At 50.8% G+C, this 20,165-nt stretch overlaps 1 protein-coding gene across 3 annotated transcripts in view; it reads left to right on the forward strand.

Annotated features, from left to right (window-relative positions):
* The window catches only part of PLA2G2C (phospholipase A2 group IIC), a 72,566-nt gene that overhangs the window by 7,428 nt on the left and 44,973 nt on the right, over window positions 1-20,165 (forward strand). For 2 of the 3 annotated variants that reach the window (XM_054503286.2, XM_054503294.2), the window contains 4 exons: window positions 2,938-3,053; window positions 5,569-5,707; window positions 7,847-7,950; window positions 16,283-17,373. In XM_054503286.2, the coding sequence (XP_054359261.1) occupies window positions 3,014-3,053; window positions 5,569-5,707; window positions 7,847-7,950; window positions 16,283-16,449 (450 nt within the window). In that variant the 5' untranslated portion in view covers window positions 2,938-3,013 and the 3' untranslated portion in view covers window positions 16,450-17,373. Of the gene's footprint in view, window positions 1-2,937; window positions 3,054-5,568; window positions 5,708-7,846; window positions 7,951-16,282; window positions 17,374-20,165 lie in introns of those variants that run through there. The other variant, XR_008504875.1, reaches the window with a different exon arrangement.

Consider the following 20,165-nt stretch of genomic DNA (forward strand, 5'->3'; position numbering starts at 1 on the left):
CACACACACACACAAACTGACATAAAGGGAGAAGCTGACACACAAGGGAGAAGCTGACACACACACAGAGAAACTGACATAGAGGGAGAAGCTGACACAGAGGGACAAGCTAACACACATACACACATAGAAACTGACATGGAGAAGCTGACACACAAGAGAGAAGCTGACACACACACAGAGAAGCTAACATAGAGGGAAAAGCTGACACAGAGGGACAGGGTAACACACACACAAACTGACATAGAGGGAGAAGGTGACACACACAGATAAACTGACATAGAGGGAGAAGGTGACACACACAGATAAACTGACATAGAGGGAGAAGCTGACACAGAGGGACAAGCTAACACACACACACAGAAACTGACAGAGACGGAGAAGCTGACACACACAGAGAAGCCAACAGAGGGAGAAGCTGACACAGAGGGACAAGCTAACACACACACACACACACACACAGAAACTGACAGAGAGGGAGAAGCTGACACACAAAAGGGAGAAGCTGACACAGAGGGAGAAGGTGACACAGAGGGAGAAGGTGACATACAAGGAAGGGAGAAGCTGACACAGAGGGACAAGCTAACACACACACACACACACACACACAGAAACTGACAGAGAGGGAGAAGCTGACACACAAAAGGGAGAAGCTGACACAGAGGGAGAAGCTGACACAGAGGGAGAAGGTGACATACAAGGAAGGGAGAAGCTGACACAGAGGGAGAAGGTGACATACAAGGAAGGGAGAAACTGACATAGAGGGAGAAGCTGACACAGAGAGAAGCTGACATAGAGGGAGAAGCTGACACACAAGGGAGAAGTTGACGCAGAGGGAGAAGCTGACACACACACACACACACACACACACACACACACACACACACACAGAGCCCAACATAAAGGGAGAAGTTGACACAGAGGAACAAGCTAGCATACACACACACACACACACACACACACACACACACACACAGAAACTGACATAGAGGGAGAAGGTGACACACACAGAGAAACTGACATGGAGAAGCTGACACATAAGGGAGAGGCTGACACACACACAGAAACTGACATAAAGGGAGAAGCTGACACAGAGGGACAAGCTAACACACACACACACACACACACACACACACACACACACACACAGAAACTGACATAGTGGGAGAAGTTGACACACAGAGGCAGTTGCTGAGGCCACAGGGAGCTCTGGGGCTGGGACCACCTTTCAGAGCTATCCTGAAAAAGACAAGGGATGGCCCTTTAAACTATCACCCCAGCCAGGGATTGGCTAGAGACTCCTTCTCCTGTCTTCCCTGGGAGGGGCCATAACCTTGGGCCACGCGATACCTGCAGCAGAGGGTGGTTCCCAGTGAGGGAGAGCGTCAGCAGCAGCTGGTACCCCAGCCCTGAAGAGGGGGCCTGCCAGGACTGTGTGAAGCATTCGGGAACTAATGGAGAACCAAACAGAATTGCTGCCCACATGGGGCTTTGGGGCTATATTTGGTCTCTGTTTACCTATTTGGTCTCTCCAGCCAGCTTGGCAGCTTCCTTGGGTCAGAATGTTCTCATTAGAAGAGCTCATAGTTGGTGCTTAATAAGAGTCTATTGGATTTCATGACCAGTAATGCACCCAGGTCCGTTTCTTTATCTCTCTAAAGTGTCATCACCTTCTCATTCAAAAGAACTGAGCCCCTTTTTCGTGGGCTAAACCTGCACATGATTTTTTTTTTCAGACTCAAAAGGGAAAAAGGAAGCAAGTCTGTAGAGACAGAACCTAATTAAAAAACACCCCGCACAGCAGTTGAAGTGAAGGTTGGCTGGGACCAGGCCTGGTCAGGGCCCGGCCTCACAGCATCCACCAGAATGTTGCCAAAGGGGGAAGATAGCAAAGACACCCTGATTAACTCTCCCAGGGATCTGCAGCAGGATGGTCATTTTGAAGTTTTCCTGGGAAGCTTTGCCACCAGGAAAGATTTACACCAGGTGTAAATCTAGCCCCAGCTCTGCACCTGCCAAATTCTCTAGGCTCAACTGAGCTATTGTTTCACACTCCAAGTCCTGACATTACCAGATTTAGCCTATTTTATGATGGGGGCTATAAAGACCACTTGTATGTAAAGAAAGCCATTGACTGATCCCTGGCAGCTCCATGGCAGGGCTGCAACCCACATTCTCCTCTACTGTTCTAATATGGGTATCATTACCCATACTAATCGGAATATGAATTCTGTGTCTACCTGTGACTGCATTTGATAGTACAAAACAGTTTTACTTTCATTATTCCAGCAGGTCCCACAATGGGTCTGTAAAGTAGACAGCTATGTGATCGTGAGGAATTTGTTCAACCTCTCTGGGTCTCAGTTTACCCATCTTCAAAATGATAATAGAACAGAAGGAGTTGTAAGGGTTAAACCATGTAATACCTGTGAAACCCTTAAAATAAAGCCTTGAAATTATTAACAGGAATTTCTAGTATCACTCTACAGGAGAAGAAACCAAGGTGCAGAGAGGTAAAGTTGATGAATAAGATGTCTGGGTATCAAGGAGGGAAGGCACTGTGGGACTAGATGCAAACCAAGCTAGGCATTCCTGTGTGGGATTTCTATTATGAACAACATAGATGTCTTTCCAGCTCGGGAACAGAGGAAATACAGACTCCTCAAAAGAAAAAAAGAAGAGATGAAGGGATGATGTTGCCAAAGAAAGAAATTTGGGAAAAAACAAACAAACCAACATTTGCACTTTTAAAACCATGGAACCCTTCTTATTTTTATATGTTCAGATCTAAATGCCAGAAAGGGTACCATATTCAAAGGGAATGAGATTTGAAAATGATTTCTTTGGGTCCTCTGCTGAGGTCTTTCCAAGGCACTACAATTAGGGTTTTGCACCCAAATACCCTTGCCTCATTTTGGTCATTTTGTCCCGAAACAGAGGTTCAGCTGGGAGACCCCTCACACACAGGTGAAGGTGTGGCTGTAGAACCTCAGACTCCCTGGTCTCCTCAGGAATGAAGGTCATTGCCGTCCTCACGCTCCTCCTCTCCTGCTGTAAGTAGAGAGCTTGGTGGGACAGCACCAAGCTTCTGTCTTCCTGTTTATGTCAGTGGGAGGGGGGACTCTCCAGGTGGCACCAGGTGAGGGAAGTCACAAATCCCGCAGAAAAGAATCAGGAAGGGAACGGGCTCCCACCAACGTCCTCTTGCTTCTGTTTCTGCTATAAAATGGGCTGATCCCAGTGTTGGGATCTTATAAAGTGTCTAGGAAATCAGAGGTTGCCAACCATTTGCTAGAAAGGGAGTTTGACTACTATTTTACCCCCCTCACCCCCAAGAGTCTTTTTTCCTTTGGATGCTAGTAGCCTTTATTTAAGGCCATTTGGATTCAGAACAAAAATGCAGACATATATCCAGCTAATTTAAGAATAATTAATGTTTATCAGAAAGACATTTTTATGGTGACTTATGGGATAATTGGTAGTTATAAGTCATTGCTGCTGGCAGATCCAATTGCTTACCTCTGCAAAGTGAAGAAGGACCTACTGGGAAACAGTTTGGGGTCTACTGGAGACTGAAAGACTCTTTTGCTGGATTCGTTGAGTGGAGGTTTGTCCAGATCCATTTTCCTGTCTCTTTCAATTGAGTCACAATAACTTTTGAGTCCCTAAGTCAAAGATATCAAAAACAGACTTCCTTTCCCCACAATGAGTGGTGGAATTTACACTTTGCAAGGTGATAGTGCAGGAGGACACCCGTATGCAGGATGACCGCCTCTGTAGCCCCTCAGTGTGTCCTGAAGATCAGCCCCTGAGTGCGGCTCCAGGGACTGCTTGGGCAGCAGTGACCACCCATGGGCTTCTTCCCCCACACCACCGTTTAGACTGAACATGATAGTGAGATCGAAGGCATCTGAGAAAACTCTCCCAAACTCTATTTCTCTTTCTCTTCTTCAAGTTCATGTCTTTATTGTATTTTTATTGCAAATTTACTACATGCTTATAATTAAAAAGTAAAATAAATGAGTATATAGCAACAGGGTAAAGCTCCTCCTCATCCTCCCCAGACCCCAGTTTTTTCCCTACATCCAGATGTGACCACTCTTAAGAGTTTGATAGGCCGGGCGCGGTGGCTCACGCCTGTAATCCCAGCACTTTGGGAGGCCGAGGCGGGTGGATCACGAAGTCAGGTGATCGAGACCGTCCTGGCTAACATGGTGAAACCCCGTCTCTACTAAAAATACAAAAAATTAGCCGGGTATAGTGGCGGGTGCCTGTAGTCGCAGCTACTAGGGAGGCTGAGGCAGGAGAATGGCGTGAACCCGGGAGGCGGAGCTTGCAGTGAGCTGAGATTGCGTCACTGCACTCCAGCCTGGGCAACAGAGCCAGACTCTGTCTCAAAAAAAAAAAAAAAAAAATAAGAGTTTGATATACATCCTCTATACAGCCTTTACACACACACATTCAAAACACCATAATAGAAAGGGAACACATGCTGGGCCGGGCACGGTTGCTCATGCCTATAATGCCAGCACTTTGGGAGGCCAAGGCGGGCAGATCACCTGAGGTCAGGAGTTCAAGACCAGCCTGGCCAGCTGACCAACATGGTGAAACCCCGTCTCTATTAAAAATACAAAAAATTAGCCAGGTGTGACGGCGGGCACCTGTAATCCCAGCTACTCAGGAGGCTGAGGCAGGAGAATTGCTTGAACCCGGGAGGCGGAGGTTGCAGTGAGCCAAGATCCTACCGTTGCACTCCAGCCTGGGCAACAACAGCGAAACTCTGTCTCAAAAAAAAAAAAAAAAAGAAGAAGGAAAGGGAACACATGCTTATTGTGAAAAGACATGAGACAGCAGAGACATGTATAAAATGAATGTTGCCCGTTTCTTTCTCTTCAATCCCAATTGCCTAGAGATAGTGCTATCAAATGTAGTTTATTTTTGAGACACATAATTTTGTTATTATCCCCCTGTCGGTGGACATGTGGGTGGTTTCCAATTTTTTGATATCACAGATAATGCTTCAGCAAACCATTTTGTGTATGCATTTGTGCCCACTCTCATAAGCATCTTGGAGAAGCAAAAACAGCTGAGTTCATGTGTACTTGCCATTTAAAAAAATAATAATTGAGGATACCTGTCCTGCCTCTTAAGTATTTTGTTTCTCCTGTGAGATAGTAAAGGCCTGATGACATCTGGAGGGACTGGCATTTCCAGCTTTGAACTTTTCCCATTCATGTTGCATCAGACCCGAGGGTGTTCTGCCTAGGACTGTAGTTTCTTGCTTTGAGGGGGAAGACTATGGTTGATGGGAGAGCCTTGTCCTGAACCTCATGGAAACTGGGTATTCATCCGGGTTAGCAAAAAACTAACTGTGTTACAGGGGCAAATCTGAACCTATTTTCTTCCCCAGGAAAGGGGCTGATGATTCCAGCCATGCCCCTTGCACTTCGCTTTGGGGATTTGATGATATTTCCAATGCTCAGCATTCTAGTAAGGGGAGGGGACATCAAGGCAGCATCATGCTCATTGCAACTTCCTTCTTCCTTTTTTTCTCATCGGTGGTGGCAGCCCCCACCCACAGCAGTTTCTGGCAGTTTCAGAGGATGGTCAAACACATCACGGGGTGGAGTGCCTTCTTCTCATATTACAGATATGGCTGCTACTGTGGGCTTGGGGGCAAAGGGATCCCCGTGGATGACACTGACAGGTGGGTGCAGAGGCTCTGAGGCCACTTATCATTTGTTTTGCATTAAAGTTCATGCTTGAAGCCAGAGAGAGGGTGTTAGGATTCTTGCATGGCAAGTAACAGAAAACAACTCAGGCTAATGGAAGGAAGAACTGAACGGGATTCAGAGGATGGGTCTTGAGAAACCCAGAGTCAGGGCCAGCTTCTTGAGTGTGTGACCTGTGAAGTTTCACAGGGCCCAACACTCATAAGGGTCAGGGCCAGCTTCTTGAGCGTGTGATCTGTAAAGTTTCACAGGGCCCGACACTCATAAGGGCCTAAACGTGGTTTACTGCTCTGCTGCCGCCATCTTGAAATTCTTAATAAAGAGCCTCAGGTTCTCATTTTGCTTTGGTCCCTGCAATTATGCCATCGGTCCTGCTCAGAGCTCTGGAAGCTGTTTCATCCTCATAGTAAAAGTCCTCTGCTTTCAGCTCTGCAGCTTTTAGGACTATAGGCACAGCACAACTGACTCACTAGTCCTAATTCCATATTCTAGGAGAGGGAATCCAAGTGGCCCAGTTTGGAGAAGTCGTCCATCTGGGTGAGGTTGCATGGCACAAACCTGGCTTCCAGGCCTACTTCAAAGGATGGGGGTGGGGGAGTGTGAGTTCCTAGAAAAAGTAGAGGTGGGTATCATCTGGTGAGTATATGTGTGGGGAGGTAAGAAACGGGACAGTTTGCGTGTCATTTCATTTGAAGAAATAAGACAGCAAAATGTTCCTTTCCACATTTAACCTAGTGTGGAGAAACATGTCCCCACAGTGGGGCCTTAAATATCACTCCTGGAGCTCGAGTCTTGTGGGTGGGGCTCATGGAACCATGGGAGGACCTCAGAGCCTTGGAAGGGCAACTGACACTTATGAAATGCCCTTATATACCAAGCACTGGGACTGGCGATTGGCATACAAACCTAATTTAATTCTCGCAGGGAATGCACAAGACAGTGATACCAGCCCATTTGACAGGTGAGGAGAGTGAGTTGCTAAACCACCTCCCAAAGGCAATGCAGCTTGTAAGTGGCAGAGTTAGGATTGAACGAGAATTTGCCTATTTCAAAGTTTGTCCCCTCTCCTTGATGGTCTGTGCCTCCCCTGTCAAAGTCCAAAGGCTGATTCGAAATTGAACATCATTAGCCAAAGCTGATCAACAGCAGAGCCCCCACTTGCAGATGGGAATGGTGAGAGAGGGAGACTGAAACATTTTTCTTGGCCTTTCAGGCATTAGAATCCAAGCTTAAGTTTCTGCCTTCCTGTCCCTTGTGTAGTGGTTGAGGACATGGACTGAGCCCATGCTCCAGATGGTATTTCTCCTCCAGTGCTCTCCCATCCAGCTCCCAGCCAACTCTGGGTGCCATGAATAGGACTACCTCGGCTTTTACAGACAGTTGTCTCCTCAGAGACCCGCACAGTGCCTGACTCACAGTAGGTGCTCAATAAAAAGTGTTAAATGAATGAATGGGCCTAGGTTTGTGTCCTGGGTCTATCATTCTCCAGCTGCCTAAGTTTGGGAAATTGGCCTCTTGGAATCTCAGTCCCTCCCCTACAAAAGAGCGGCAATGATTGTACTTTATAGGTTTCTATGAGTAGCTAATGAGATAGCAACAGATACTAGAGAGGGCTCGGGAAATGCTGCTGGTTATTATTATTATTTTTTATTTTATTTATTTTTTGGGAGACGGGGTCTTGCTCTATTATCCAGGCTGGGGTGGAGAGGCTCAATCAGAGCTCACTGCAGCCTCCGTCACCTGAGCTCAAGCAATCCACCCACCTCAGCCTCCTGAGTAGCTGGGACCACAGGCTGGTGCCACCATGCCTGGCTTTTTTTTTTTAACTTAAAAACATAGGAGGTCTCCCTATGTTGCCCAGACTGGTCTCAAACTCCTGGACTGAAGCGATCCTCATGCCTCATCCTCACAAAGTGCTGGGATTGCAGGCATGAGCCACCACACCTGGCCTATTTTTAATATTATTGATAATTCACTTCCCCACCTTCAATGCCTTCTTGCCTAGAGGAGGAGGCAGGTGAGCCCTTTCTAGTCCCCAGATAAGGTCCTCCAGCAGATTCCTGAGGGACCCACTTCCAGGCACAGCCCCTCATCTCCCTCTGGCCTCTTCCCAGATGCTGCTGGGCACATGACTGTTGCTACGAGAAGCTGAAGGAGTTCAGCTGCCAGCCTGTGTTGAACAGCTACCAGTTCCACATCGTCAATGGCACAGTGGTTTGTGAGTAGCCTTTTCTGTATGGAAATGTCTTTTAACCTGGGCCTTTCCTTAACATTCACCTCCTCTTTGACCCAGAAATCTTTTGGAAAATGAAATGCTTCCAAGTGCTTGGAAGGAGGTGTTCCTGAGCTTTTTCCTGATGCTCCAGAGCTTCTCGGAGTGTCCGTGCTCATCCTGGCCTGGTCTCTCCCGCCCATGAGTGGACCTCCTGAACTCTCTGGGAGCCCAGAGCCTGGCAGATAGTACATGCTCAATAAATACTTGTTCACTTGAGCTAATTTTGAAGCTTCCCTTGACAACTGTTACTGTTGAGAACATGTTTCCTTGTTTCTGTCGTTTTGTTAACAAAACGGCTCAGCTGTCTTCCAGTTGGACAAATATTTATTAAGGGTGACTGCATGCCAAGCACTAAGATAGGTGCTGCCAGGGCCACAAAAGCAAATAGGTGGGAAGGGAAGGGGGACTCACATGTTATTGAGACCATTCAAGGAGCCATGTGGGCAAGTGGATCAAGCGCCCTGCACATGGGGCGTGGCCCTGGCTTCCAGAGCGTGTTCTGCGGCTGGTAGGGTACGGGTATGTGCAGGGCAATCCTGGTCTAAACAGCAGGCACATTCGGAGGCACTGGGCAGTGGCCATTGGTGAGCACCATCCTTTCCAGCATAGCCAGGGTGGATCCAGGGGTCCTGGGCTGGGAGGGTGAAGAGCACCAAATAAAGAAGTGGCTTCTTATAGCGTGTGGCTCACTTCCTGCCTGGCCTCGTGGGGTTGCATGAATCACTTTCCTTCCCAGGTGTGTTTATTCACAGCTGTGAGTGTACCTTGGAGTTCCTCTGTTTCCTCCTGAGGTCAGGGAACTACCACCTCTCCACCACTCATCCCCTAGGGCAGGAGATACGTCCTCCATCCCGTAGTGGGTTCCAGGGCTCAGAACCCTGGTCTCCTGAGCTCCCCCCACCCACCACTTCAGCTCAGCACACACCAATACCCAGAGTTAAGACTGTGAGGTCTCCCTGGCACCAGCCGTGTGGGTTGGGGGCTCGGACCCCTGCACCAGGAGGACCTGCCTCAGCTCTCGGCCTGCTTCTTGGCCTGCCCTGCCCACTGCCACCAGCATGTGGTTGACAGGGAAAGAACCCCCTTTTGTTCCCCATGTGAGCTCAAGGAGACTTCCTGAGTTGGAGCTCTCTGGTGTGGTCTTTCTCAGGCCTAAAGCAAAGTGTCTCTTCTGTGACACCTCCAAGGCCATGTTCAGGAGAGGGGAAGAGATCAGGGCCTGGTGGGAGGGATGGGGAGAGGGGACTGGAGAAGGTGGCCTCCAGGGACCAAGTTTCCCACGGCCTCTTCCCACCTGTCTTTGCCACAGGGGTGGGGACACCTAGCTGGCCCAGCCCAAGCCTCCACCCTGGGCTCCAGTGGGCTGGCTGCACTCTCCAGGGCTGGCCTGGGCTCTCTGAACCCAGGAAAGCTTCTCTATTCAACGCTCTTCACCCTCCCAGCCCATGACCCCGGGAGATGAGGGAGAGTGGAGCAAAGGTTGAGGAGCAGAGGCTGGAGCCCCAGGCAGTGGCACTGTTGGGCAGTGGCGGGAGGTGCCGGCAGGGGCTGGGAGTTGGACCAGAAAGTACGTGGCCTGGGCTGTGCTTTCTTCCCACGTTGCCCCTGCAGAGCAGAAGCAGCCAGTTGCTCCTGAAGCCTTGAGCAGGGCTCCTGAGTCCAGAGCCTTGCTCAGGGCACTAGCATGGGAGGAGGCTTCCTCATCAGTACCAGGGCATCAGCACTCGCCTCCTCAGCTGACTCAGACAGTGAGGACCAAGCCAGCCCCTGTCATCCCCACCCCCACCTTGCCAAGTCCCTGCCCCCAGGAGCAGGGCTAAGAGCGAGGTGATCTGGGTTCTAATCCAGAGTCTGCTGCTGACATGTGCTGAGCCCCAGGCCCATTGGTTTACTTGCCCCAGTATTGAGTGAGCATCCACTGGGTACCCGCCCAGTGCCGGTGCTGTGCCAGGGGCCAGGGGCACAGAATAAGCAGACCCAATCCCTGCTCTTCTGGCATTCACCGTCTTGTGGAAACTCCAGAGCTAAAGTGCCCTTAGAGGTCATCCAGATCAGCCCCTCATTGTAGCAATGAAGAGACTGAGACCCACAGAGGGGACGAGTTTGATCCAAGAAACAGACAAGATTAAGATGCATGCGTCTTGAACCTTTTCAGTGCTCTGGAACATACCGTCTGGCCTGAGTTGTCTGGGCTTTGTTTTTCTCATCCATGAAATGGGTATAATAACAACAGCTATAGTGTATGAGCCTCTGTGATAGATGCTGTACACACAGCACCTGAACTCACATGATAAACCACTGAGGTTAGCATTATCTCCCATTATCAAGGAGGACCCTGGGGCTCAGAGAGGTTAAGCACGATGGCTGAGGTCACACAGCCAGGGAAGGAAGAGTTGGGATTCAGACCCTGGGTGCCCTGTCTCACACCAGCTTCCCCTGTGGGGGGTGCTGGGTGTGTGCATGATTGGAGGTCCTCACACAGTGTAGGTCTCAGGATCTGCAGCAAACTGGTCAGAATGCTCTGCCCTGGCCCAGGGAAGGAAAGAGGGGCAGATGGAGTTTGCTTCTCTGCAAGGCCCCAGAGCTTTGTGTTCCTGCTGAGAAGCCTCAGAGTCAGGCAGCACTGGGTCTAATTCCAGCTCCACCCCTTGTATTAATAGCTGGGCCTTAATCTCCTCATCTGTGAAATGGAGAGAATCGCCTGTACTTCATAAGGCTGCTGGAAGGATTAGCTAAAGCAACCCAGCTACAGGGGCTGGCCTACAGTAGGTGCTTCATTAATGCCCTTCCTTTTAGATGTGGAAATTCTTCTTTTTGTCCAAGTTTTCTCCTCTTTGCTTACAGCACTGGGATTTTCTTTATTACTGTTTCTTTGAAGAGTCCACTCTGTACTTGCGCCCATTGGGCTATGGTCAGTAACCCCTTATGGAATAAAATCCCTTTCCTGGCCAGGCGTGGTGGCTCATACCTGTAATCCCAGCACTTTGGGAGGCTGAGGCGGGAGGATCACTTGAGCCCAGGAGTTCGAGACCAGCCTGGGCAACACAGTGAGACCCCTGTCTCTACTAAACATACAAACAATTAGCCAGGTGTGGTGGTGCATACCTGTAGTCCCAGCTACTTGGAAGGTTGAGATAGGAGGATCACCTGAGCCCAGGAGATGAGGCCACAGTGAGCTGTGATTGTGCTACTGCACTCCAGCCTGGGCAACAGAGTGAGACCCTACCTCAAAAAAGAAAAACAACAACAAAAAAACTATTTCCCTATCCTAATTGCACCTCTGTTCAAAGAGCTGCCCCTGCAAGAGTTAACCAACTCCCTAGCCTCCCCTGAGTTCTGAAATCCTGCACCCAGGCCTGGTCCCAGGTTGCCTGGCAACCAGGGGCTGCTCTGGGATGCAGTAGGTAAGCAGGGAAGGGAGAGGAAGAAAACAACTTGGTCTGTCCACGACTCTAAATGTCACTGAGAGATCAGTGCAGAGAAAGGCCTGTCACCAGAGCCCAGGGCCCAATTTGCCTAGTGGTGGGGACAGCTGCCCTCAGGCCACCTGGGAGGTGGTTATCCCTCCTTTGAGTGGGCTTACATAAGTACTTGGCATTTTTGCAAGGGACTTTAAGCTCACTCAGCAGTGACACCCCCTCCGCCCACATGCACATACATGTGTGGTACAGGGAGGACCTGGTGTGGGAGGCAGAGATGGGGTTCCAGCCAACTGAATCTCCATTATCTGCATCTCCCGGCCTCTGACTGCCTCCCTCTGCCAAAGCGGGAAGATGAAAATGGTAACTGCTGGAATTTGTATTTTGCAAAGACTTTTCTCATTTACTGCTGAATATATTCCTCATCTCAGCCTCCACTCGCTGACACGCTACCCACTGTCTCTCCCAGCATTCATCTCTACCTGAAATGATCTTGTTTACTTCTCTGTGTCTGTGTGCATCGACTCTCCCCCCCGACTAGAAAGTTCCGTGAGAGCAAGGAGCAAGCCTGTCTTGTCTGAGGGCACTGGTTCTCATAGAGCCCACAGGGAGCGATGCCCCTGGACTAAGCAGTGTGGGGTCTGCTGGCTTGCACCTGTGCCCCCAGCTCCTAGCCAAAGACCAGACACATGTTGGGAGCTCAATACTTGTTTGTTTAATTAGTAGATGAACAAAAGCACTCATGAAACAGGCAGTGCACGTATCCTTATCACCATTTGAAAGCTGAGGAAACAGGCTTGGAGAGGGAAGCAACTTGCCTGACACCCCAAAGCACAGAAGCAGCGTATCTGGCCCAAGAACCTGGCTTCCTGTCTCCTAGGGGTCAGCTGCTGGCATTGGCCTGTAGGCCATATGAGTGTGGCCAGTAAGGTGGTCAGCAAGGAGCCTTTACTGCATGTTACGGTCAGGAGATCAGCAATGAGGAAGACAAAACCCTTGCCTGGAAGGACCTTGTGTTCCAAAAAGAACAAGAGACCGTAGCATATTCATTAATAAAGACACATTCAAACAGGGCCAAGTGCTCTGAAGCACCTCAGACAAAGCGACAGGCTGCAAAATGACAGAGGTTGGGGGTCAGGAGACAGAAGGGTACCTGCTTTAGGTGGTCAAAGAAGGCCTCTCTGGGGAGGTGGCATTTGGTCTGAGACCTCAGGGCCAATGTGCTAGGAGCAGAGGAGCCTTGGGGAAGAATGGAGATGAGGTTGGACAGGATGAGACACGTGCCTTCTATGTCAATGGCAAGGGAGTCATTGGAGCATGTGAAGCAGAGGATGCTCTACTTTTGCCCCAGAAAGATCACTCTGGCTACAGTGCAGAGAAAGAAGAGAGTCAGGGAGGAAAGAAGGGCCCCATTAGGGGACTGTTGCAAAGCACTGGGAGGCACAACCACAGCCGAGATCAGCACGGTGACAGTGGGGATGGGAAGTGTCACATGCCGGGAATGCTGTACAGGTAGGGTCAGGGCTGACAGGACCTGCTGATGGGTTCGGTGTGGGCTGTGAAGGGAACAGAGGTTGCACCCCAGGCTCCTGGCCTGGGTGGCTGTAGATAGTGGCACCAAATACTGAGCTCGTGAAGATGGGGGGAGAGCTGATGATGAAGACAGCAAGAGTTCGGTGTGAGTCACCTTGAGTTTGAGACACGTGTCAGACACGTAAGGGGAAGGCAGGTGGACACATGCTTATTGAAGTCCGGAGCCCAAGGGAGAGGTGTGGGCTGCAGCAGAGAAGTTGGGAGTATTCTGAGTTCTGACACTGACCAGAACACCCCCGAGAGAATTCAGAGACAACCAGGGCTGAGGTGAGGGGCTCAGACTGGGGCCTGGGCCAGCCACAGGCAGGAATGCAGACTTGCTGCCTCTTCTTATTTGTGGAGATGTAGTTCATGCAGCAAGAAAGTCGTTCCGAAGCCCTCCTTTCCTTTCTTCGTGCCTCAGTTTCTCCATTAGCACATTAAAAGATGCAAGGTCTGGAGTTAAGCTTGTTTTTAAAAGGTGGCCTCCAAAGATGATTTTTCTTGGCCTGGGGCTGTCTCATCATCCAGGTCATGACAGGCCCAATCCATGGTTGAGGAATGCCACAGAAGTGACAGTCCACTGCAAAAGACTGCTGCTCCAGATCAGTTCTGGAAGGCCTGGGGATGGGGCAGGCCACTGAAGTAGAACTGGATGTCAGATGCACGCGTTAGAAAGGACAGGAAGACCAAACGAGAAACGGAGAGGGGACAGGGAGAAAGGAAGGAGCACTAGAGACTTGAGGCAAAGGAAATAAGAGATGGAATAGAAGAAGAAAGAGGACCAGAAGACAGTGAGAGCAACAGAAAGAGAGAGGGATGAGAAAGAAGGTGGCTGAGGAAGGTGAGAAAAGTGTTTCCAGGGTGACAGCAACTGGACCAGGCCCTCTGGTTGGACAATGAGGCTGGCTGGGGGGCCTGAGCTCAAGTAGCCCTCGCCCCCTGAGAGAGTGGGGGCTACCTGGGGAGCTGGGCTTGATGCATCTGGAAGGATCTTCACAGAGGCAGGAGGGGGAGTGGGAGGGCAGAGGGCACCCAGGTGCTAGAACAGTGGGAGTGGCGGGAGCCGCAAAACCGGAGAGCCAGAGGAGTGAACATCCCTGGCAGATTCCCTGCGGGCGAGCAGGGGGGGCAGGAAGCTCGGTGGTGTTGGCACAACGTGAGAAGTTCCAGGGAGGCGTGGGAGGACGGCTTCTGCAGGACGCAGACTTTGCAGAGGGAGAGTGGCAAACAGACTGACTGCAGGCGCTCGGCCGGCTCCACAGGGCGCTGCTTTTTCTCCACGTGGAGCTGGAGTCCATCACCCTGAGAACAGCAGCAAGCGCCTACAGGGCACCTTCTGCATACCAGGCACATCTGGACCACTCGTCGGTAGACACTGGCGATCCTCACCACCACCCCAGGAATGGGACACTGTCATGTGTTTCTGAAATGACTAGGTTTTAGCACCATTTCATAGATGAGGAAGCTGAAGCTAACTTGCCCAAGGTCATAAACCAGGGCGTCTGGTGCCCCCCCCAACTGCCAACCCTGAGAGCGGACTAGGGTGGCCTTATCTGGAAAGAGGAAGCTGTACCTGAGAGCCCTAAACACACATGCACACACACACACACACATACACACATACATGCACAAACGCACAACGCACGTACACACATGCGCACGCACGCACATACACACACATGCACACGTGGACACATACCTGCACACACAAGCATACACATGCACACAGGCACACGCATGCACACACATGCGCGTGCACACAGTGCGACAGCTCTGATTAGTAGGTAAATAAAAGGTCCCCATCTAGTGGTGACTTGGCCAAAGTGCAGACACTGAACCCCAAAGGCCCATAGAGGCTTCATTCATCCCTTCTCTTATTCTTCATTCATGGATTCTATTGAGCATCTGCTGTGTGCAGCATCTGTCCTGGATGCTGGGGACACTGTGATGATCTTGACAAGGTCCCAGCCACACACAGCTTATGCTTCTTTGAGGGGAGGCAGACACAAGCCAGGAAACCAATAAGAGAAGTTAAGTAAAAAGCACAGTGAGTGAGACAAACGGGTATGGAGGGTGTGGCCAGAGACAGCTTTAGTTCAGGTGGTCAGGGAGCACCTCTCTGAGGAGGTGAAATTTGACCAAGCCTCAAACAGTGGCAGGGATCCCACTGCTTGCAGATCCTGGGGAGAAGCATTTTAGACAAAAAGAACAGCAAGTCCAAAGGCCCAGAGACAAGACAGAACAAGACCTGTGACATGAAACAGGCTGGTGTGCCCGGAGCAGGGAGGCTGGGAGAGTGGAGGGGGAGGGCGATGAGGGTGGAGAGGCTGGTGAGGGTGGCATCCCAGCAAGTGTGCCTGGCCACAGAGGCCATGGAAGGATTCAGCATGTCTTTCCCGAATAGGAAACCACACTGGGACTGTAAGCCAGGGAGTGAACGTAACTCGGGTTACAGTTTGAGACGGTCCCTGCTTATTTCCTTCCATGAAGGAGGAAGAACTGCTGATGACAGAGATTTGGGCAGTGGCCAAAGACATGGAGAGAAGAGGGCAGAACATGGGCTATTTTAAACACAGAGAAGATTAGCAGGACCTGCTGGCAGACTGGATGTGAAATGTGGAAGGAGTGGGGGCAGCGAGGTCAGCTCCTAGTTTCCTGAGAGTGTGGGTGAATCATGAGCTCGCAGGCAGAGGGAGCACTAGGATATCAAGGGTTCCCCTGTGAACACCTCAAGTTGGAGATGCCTGAGACATCCAAGTGAGATGTCAAGCAGGCAGCTGGAAATAGGAGATGAGCTCTGGGAAAATGCTCCCATCAGCCTGGCCTGTGTGCTGCCCGGGTGCACCCATTCAGGGCCCTCCACGCAGCCCACGCCCCCCTTCTCCTGATTCCTTCTAGGCTTCTCCAGCACTCGTGGGATGCCCAGATGTGATCAGGGAAGGGCTTGAGGATGCGGGAAGCTGTGGCTGAGAGCCCTAAACACACACATGCACACATACACACACACACACACACATACACAGGCACATGCACACACACATGCACACACAAGCATACACACGCACAAATGCACACACATGCACCCAAATGCCTATGCACGCACACAAATGCATATGCACACACACACATGCACACATATGCATACATGTATCCCTTTCAGTGGCTTTCCTTTCTGTCCTCAACCCTTGGCCCCTTACAGTGAGCTCCCCGCTCTCCCCAGCCTTAGAACCAAACCCTGGGGCTGGGCTGGGAGCCCCCAGTGACCCTCTGTGTCTCTGCAGGTGGATGCACCCTTGGTCCTGGTGCCAGCTGCCACTGCGGGCTGAAGGCCTGTGAGTGTGACAAGCAATCTGTGCACTGCTTCAAAGAAAGCCTACCCACCTATGAGAAAAACTTCAAGCAGTTCTCCAGCCGGCCCAGGTGTGGCAGACATAAGCCCCGGTGCTAGGGACACCACAGGGTCCCTCTCATCATCCAGCATCTGCTCTAGTGTTGCTCTTCCAGGAAGCCTTCTCAGATCATCCCCGACAGGCCCCTGTTCTTCCACTGGGAGGGAGGACAAAATGTCTCCCGCAGGGCAGCTCACCCTTCAGCATTCTGACCATGGGGACTCCCTGTCGTTCAGCATCAGAGGACTGGAGAGCAGAAATGGGAAAGACAAGATGCCTGCCCTGCAGGAGCTGGCATTCTGTGGAGCGGGGAGGACTACAAATGCATGGATATAGAAGTAAGAGACACATTAGACCATAGTAAGTGCTATGATGCAGTAAAACAAAGGGACGGGATAGAGATGCATCCAACCCCACATCTCAGGGTTTCCAGGAGGGGAGAAGCCCCAGGATCTACCCCAAACTCTCTCTTCACCCCCACTGCAAACCAGGACACAGAGCAGACTTGAGCACCAGGCCCATGCCCAGCTCTATCTGGGAACAAAGCCACCACTTTCCTTGCCCCCCTGTGTCCTCATTTTTCATGATGTCATTCTTAGCTTTTCTTATCAAGAGGCAGAATCTGTTTTCCCCACCCCATGAATCTGAACTGGTCTTGTAGTTTAGTTTGGTCAATAGAATGTTGTGGGAGGGATGGTTTACCAGTTTTGAGCTAGGCCTCAGGAGGTCTAGGGCATGTCTACTCTCTCTTAGGACAGCTGCCCCCACCCTGTGAAAAAGCCTGGGCTAGCCTGCTGGAGGATGAGAGCCCACCTGGATCAGTTGTCTCAGCTGGTTTCAGACACATGAGAGAGAGCTCAGCTTCTAGCTGACTACAGATGTGTGAGGGAACCTGGCTGAGACCAAAACAACTGTCCAGCTGAGCCCAGGCTAAACTGCCAACATGCAGAATTGTGAGCTAAATAAAGGCTGCTGTTATAAGTCACTGGGTTTTGGTATGGTTTGTTAGGCAGCCATAACTAACAGGTGTAATTGGTCCTTATTCCCTTATTCACTGAGAGTGATGGGTTCTCAGCCCTGAGCTGGACTTGGAGGCCATGGAAATGCAGTGGACATGGCCTTTGTTCCTTACCTTGAAGGTGTGGAAGGAGGTCAAGTTCATGGAATAATGGAGAACACACAGCTGTAATCATTCGCTTGTTCAGGCAACACACATTTATTGAGCACTTGCTATGTGCCAGGCACAGTGCCAGGCAGTAGGGATCCAGATATTTAAAGAAAACAAAAATCAGGTCTAAAACTCCTGGGGAGAATGCTGAGAGTGGTATCAGCTTTTAGGAATTCAGACACAAAATCTGGATTGAAAAATGGACAAATGTGAAGACAGAAAAAGACACCAGATGTGGAGGGTCAGTGGAGGGTCTGGGGGCCCAGGCTCCTGCGCTCTGGCTGGCTCAGCTTGTACTATCATGTGAGTGACTGGCCTGCTCTTCTCTCCCACACACGGGTGGAAATTGCAACTGCAGATGGGCAGCTTGAGGTTTACGAACATCAGGGAGACTGTAAGCCGGCCATGAGGGAAGCAGCTGTAGAAAGGTAGGCATGGAACGAAGGTGGCCAGGCCCAAGCCAGCAGGCACCCCCCGACCTCAGGTGGATCCTGACTACTACAGAGACCAGCTCCAGACTGTGAAGGTGCCTGGCTGACCAACACAATGGAGGAAGAGGGGCGAGGGCCAGGCTTAGGATGGGGGATAGGGTTCCCGTGTGATATCCAGGCCGTCTTTTTTTTTTAAAAAGTTTTGAGACAGAGTCTCACTCTGTCATCCAGGATAGAGGGCCGTAGCATGATCGCAGCTCACTGCAACTTCCGCCTCCTGGGTGCAAGTGATTCTCCTGCCTCAGCCTCCCAAGTAGCTGGGATTACAGGTGCCCATCACCATGCCTGGCTAATTTTTGTATTTCTAGTAGAGACAGGGTTTCATCATGTTGGCCAGGCTGGTCTGGAACTCCTGACCTCAACTGATCCACCCACCTCAGCCTCCCAAAGTGCTGGGATTACAGGCATGAGCCACTGCACCCAGCCCCAGGCCATCTTTTTCACTCCCTCCTCTCTTCCATCCCCTAAATCTGTAAGACAGAAATCCTCAAGCCCTAAATCTGTAAGACAGAAATGATGGGCCCTTGATGGTATGCAAGCCCCATTTGTTTGGCACTGATGCCCTGATTCTTGGAGAGCTGAGATGGGAGTGTAGAAGGATGGGCAGACTCTCTCTGGGAAAGCCTACTGTCCTCGAAGGGAAATTGTCCATTCCATGAGCACATGTTACTGAAGACCTACTCCAAGCCAGGCCCTCTGCACCGGACTCCACGGAGCTCTCAGACCAAAGGGAAAACAAGTAAGCAGGGGATTGCAGAACAAGCTGGGGGTGCTAGGATTGGGGTGGGCATGGGGAGAAATGCCCACCTCCTGGAGGATGAGGGAAGCTTTCCTGAGGACTGCTGGGGGTCTGACATCTCATCTGAGACTTGAAGATGAGGAGGAGTTAGGAGGGCCGGTGGGGCCATGCAGAGCCTCCCAGGTTGAGGTCTGGAGAAAAGCAGCATATGTCTATGCAAGCTCCTTGTCCACCTGCCTTGCCCATCTCTGCCAAAGGCTCTTTATCATTGGTCCCTGCAGCCCAAAAACCTGGGTGTTGAATTATCATATTCCACATCCCACACCCAATCTGTTGGCACTACCTTCACGATGCATCTAGATTCTGTATTTATAAAATGCTTCCATCAAATGTTTACATGGAAAAAAAAAAGAGAGAGGGGAAAAAATCTAGAATCCAGCCACTTATGACTTTCACTGCCACCTTCTTGGGTAGGAGCCACCATCACTGGTGCCTGGGTCACTGCAGCTGCTCTCTGCTGTTCTCTCTGCACCCACCCTCGGCCCCTCCATCTCTTCCTCACACAGCAGTCGGCCAGCAGTGACTGAGCCTGGCACTCTCTGCTCAGACCCTCAGTGGCTCCCACTGGGCTGTCTTTACAGTACCACCCCTTCAAGTCTGGGCTGGAATCACACCTTCTTGATGAGGCTCATGCTGACCACCCTATTCAGTACTGCCCTCTCCCACCAGCATTGCCCATCCTCTCTGCCCTCCCCCTTATTCATCTGATGAAAACTGGGGACCGGGGATGGGGGACTAGTGACTTGTTGCAGGTTGCCAGCTAGTGCCCAGCAGGGCTGGAATGTGAACCCCTGTCTTCTGATTCACGATCTCTTACTTCCCACCCACTTTCTCAAAATGAGGAAGTTGGATCTGATGCCCTCTGAGTCTCAGGCTCTGGAGTTGGAGTTCAAATCCCGCATTTGTTGCATGACCTTGAGTCATTTACTTGGCTCCTCTGGGCCTCAGTTTACTCCCTGCAGAAGCAAAGCTATGAATAGTCCCTACTGCAGCAGGATGAGCTGCGGACAAAACCCCTCAGACACCGAGTTAAGGAAGGATTTGGCTTTATTCGGCCAGGAGCTTCGGCAGACTCACATCTCAACAGCTGGGAGCTTTGGCAGACTCATGTCTCAAGAACCAAGCTCCCTGAAGACAGAGTTCTTGGCCCTTTTAAGGGCTTACAACTCTAAGGGGGTCCACGTGAAAGGGTCGTGATAGATTGAGAGCACATGTAGTTAGAGTGGGGGGTTGATCTTTTAACCTCAGGCCTGGTCATCAGTGGCACTGGCTGGTCTTGCCAATGACTTCATTCCTGTTGTTTTTCAACTTTTACTT

The sequence above is a fragment of the Pongo pygmaeus genome, chromosome 1, assembly GCF_028885625.2.
Source record: "Pongo pygmaeus isolate AG05252 chromosome 1, NHGRI_mPonPyg2-v2.0_pri, whole genome shotgun sequence".
NCBI lineage: Eukaryota > Metazoa > Chordata > Mammalia > Primates > Hominidae > Pongo > Pongo pygmaeus.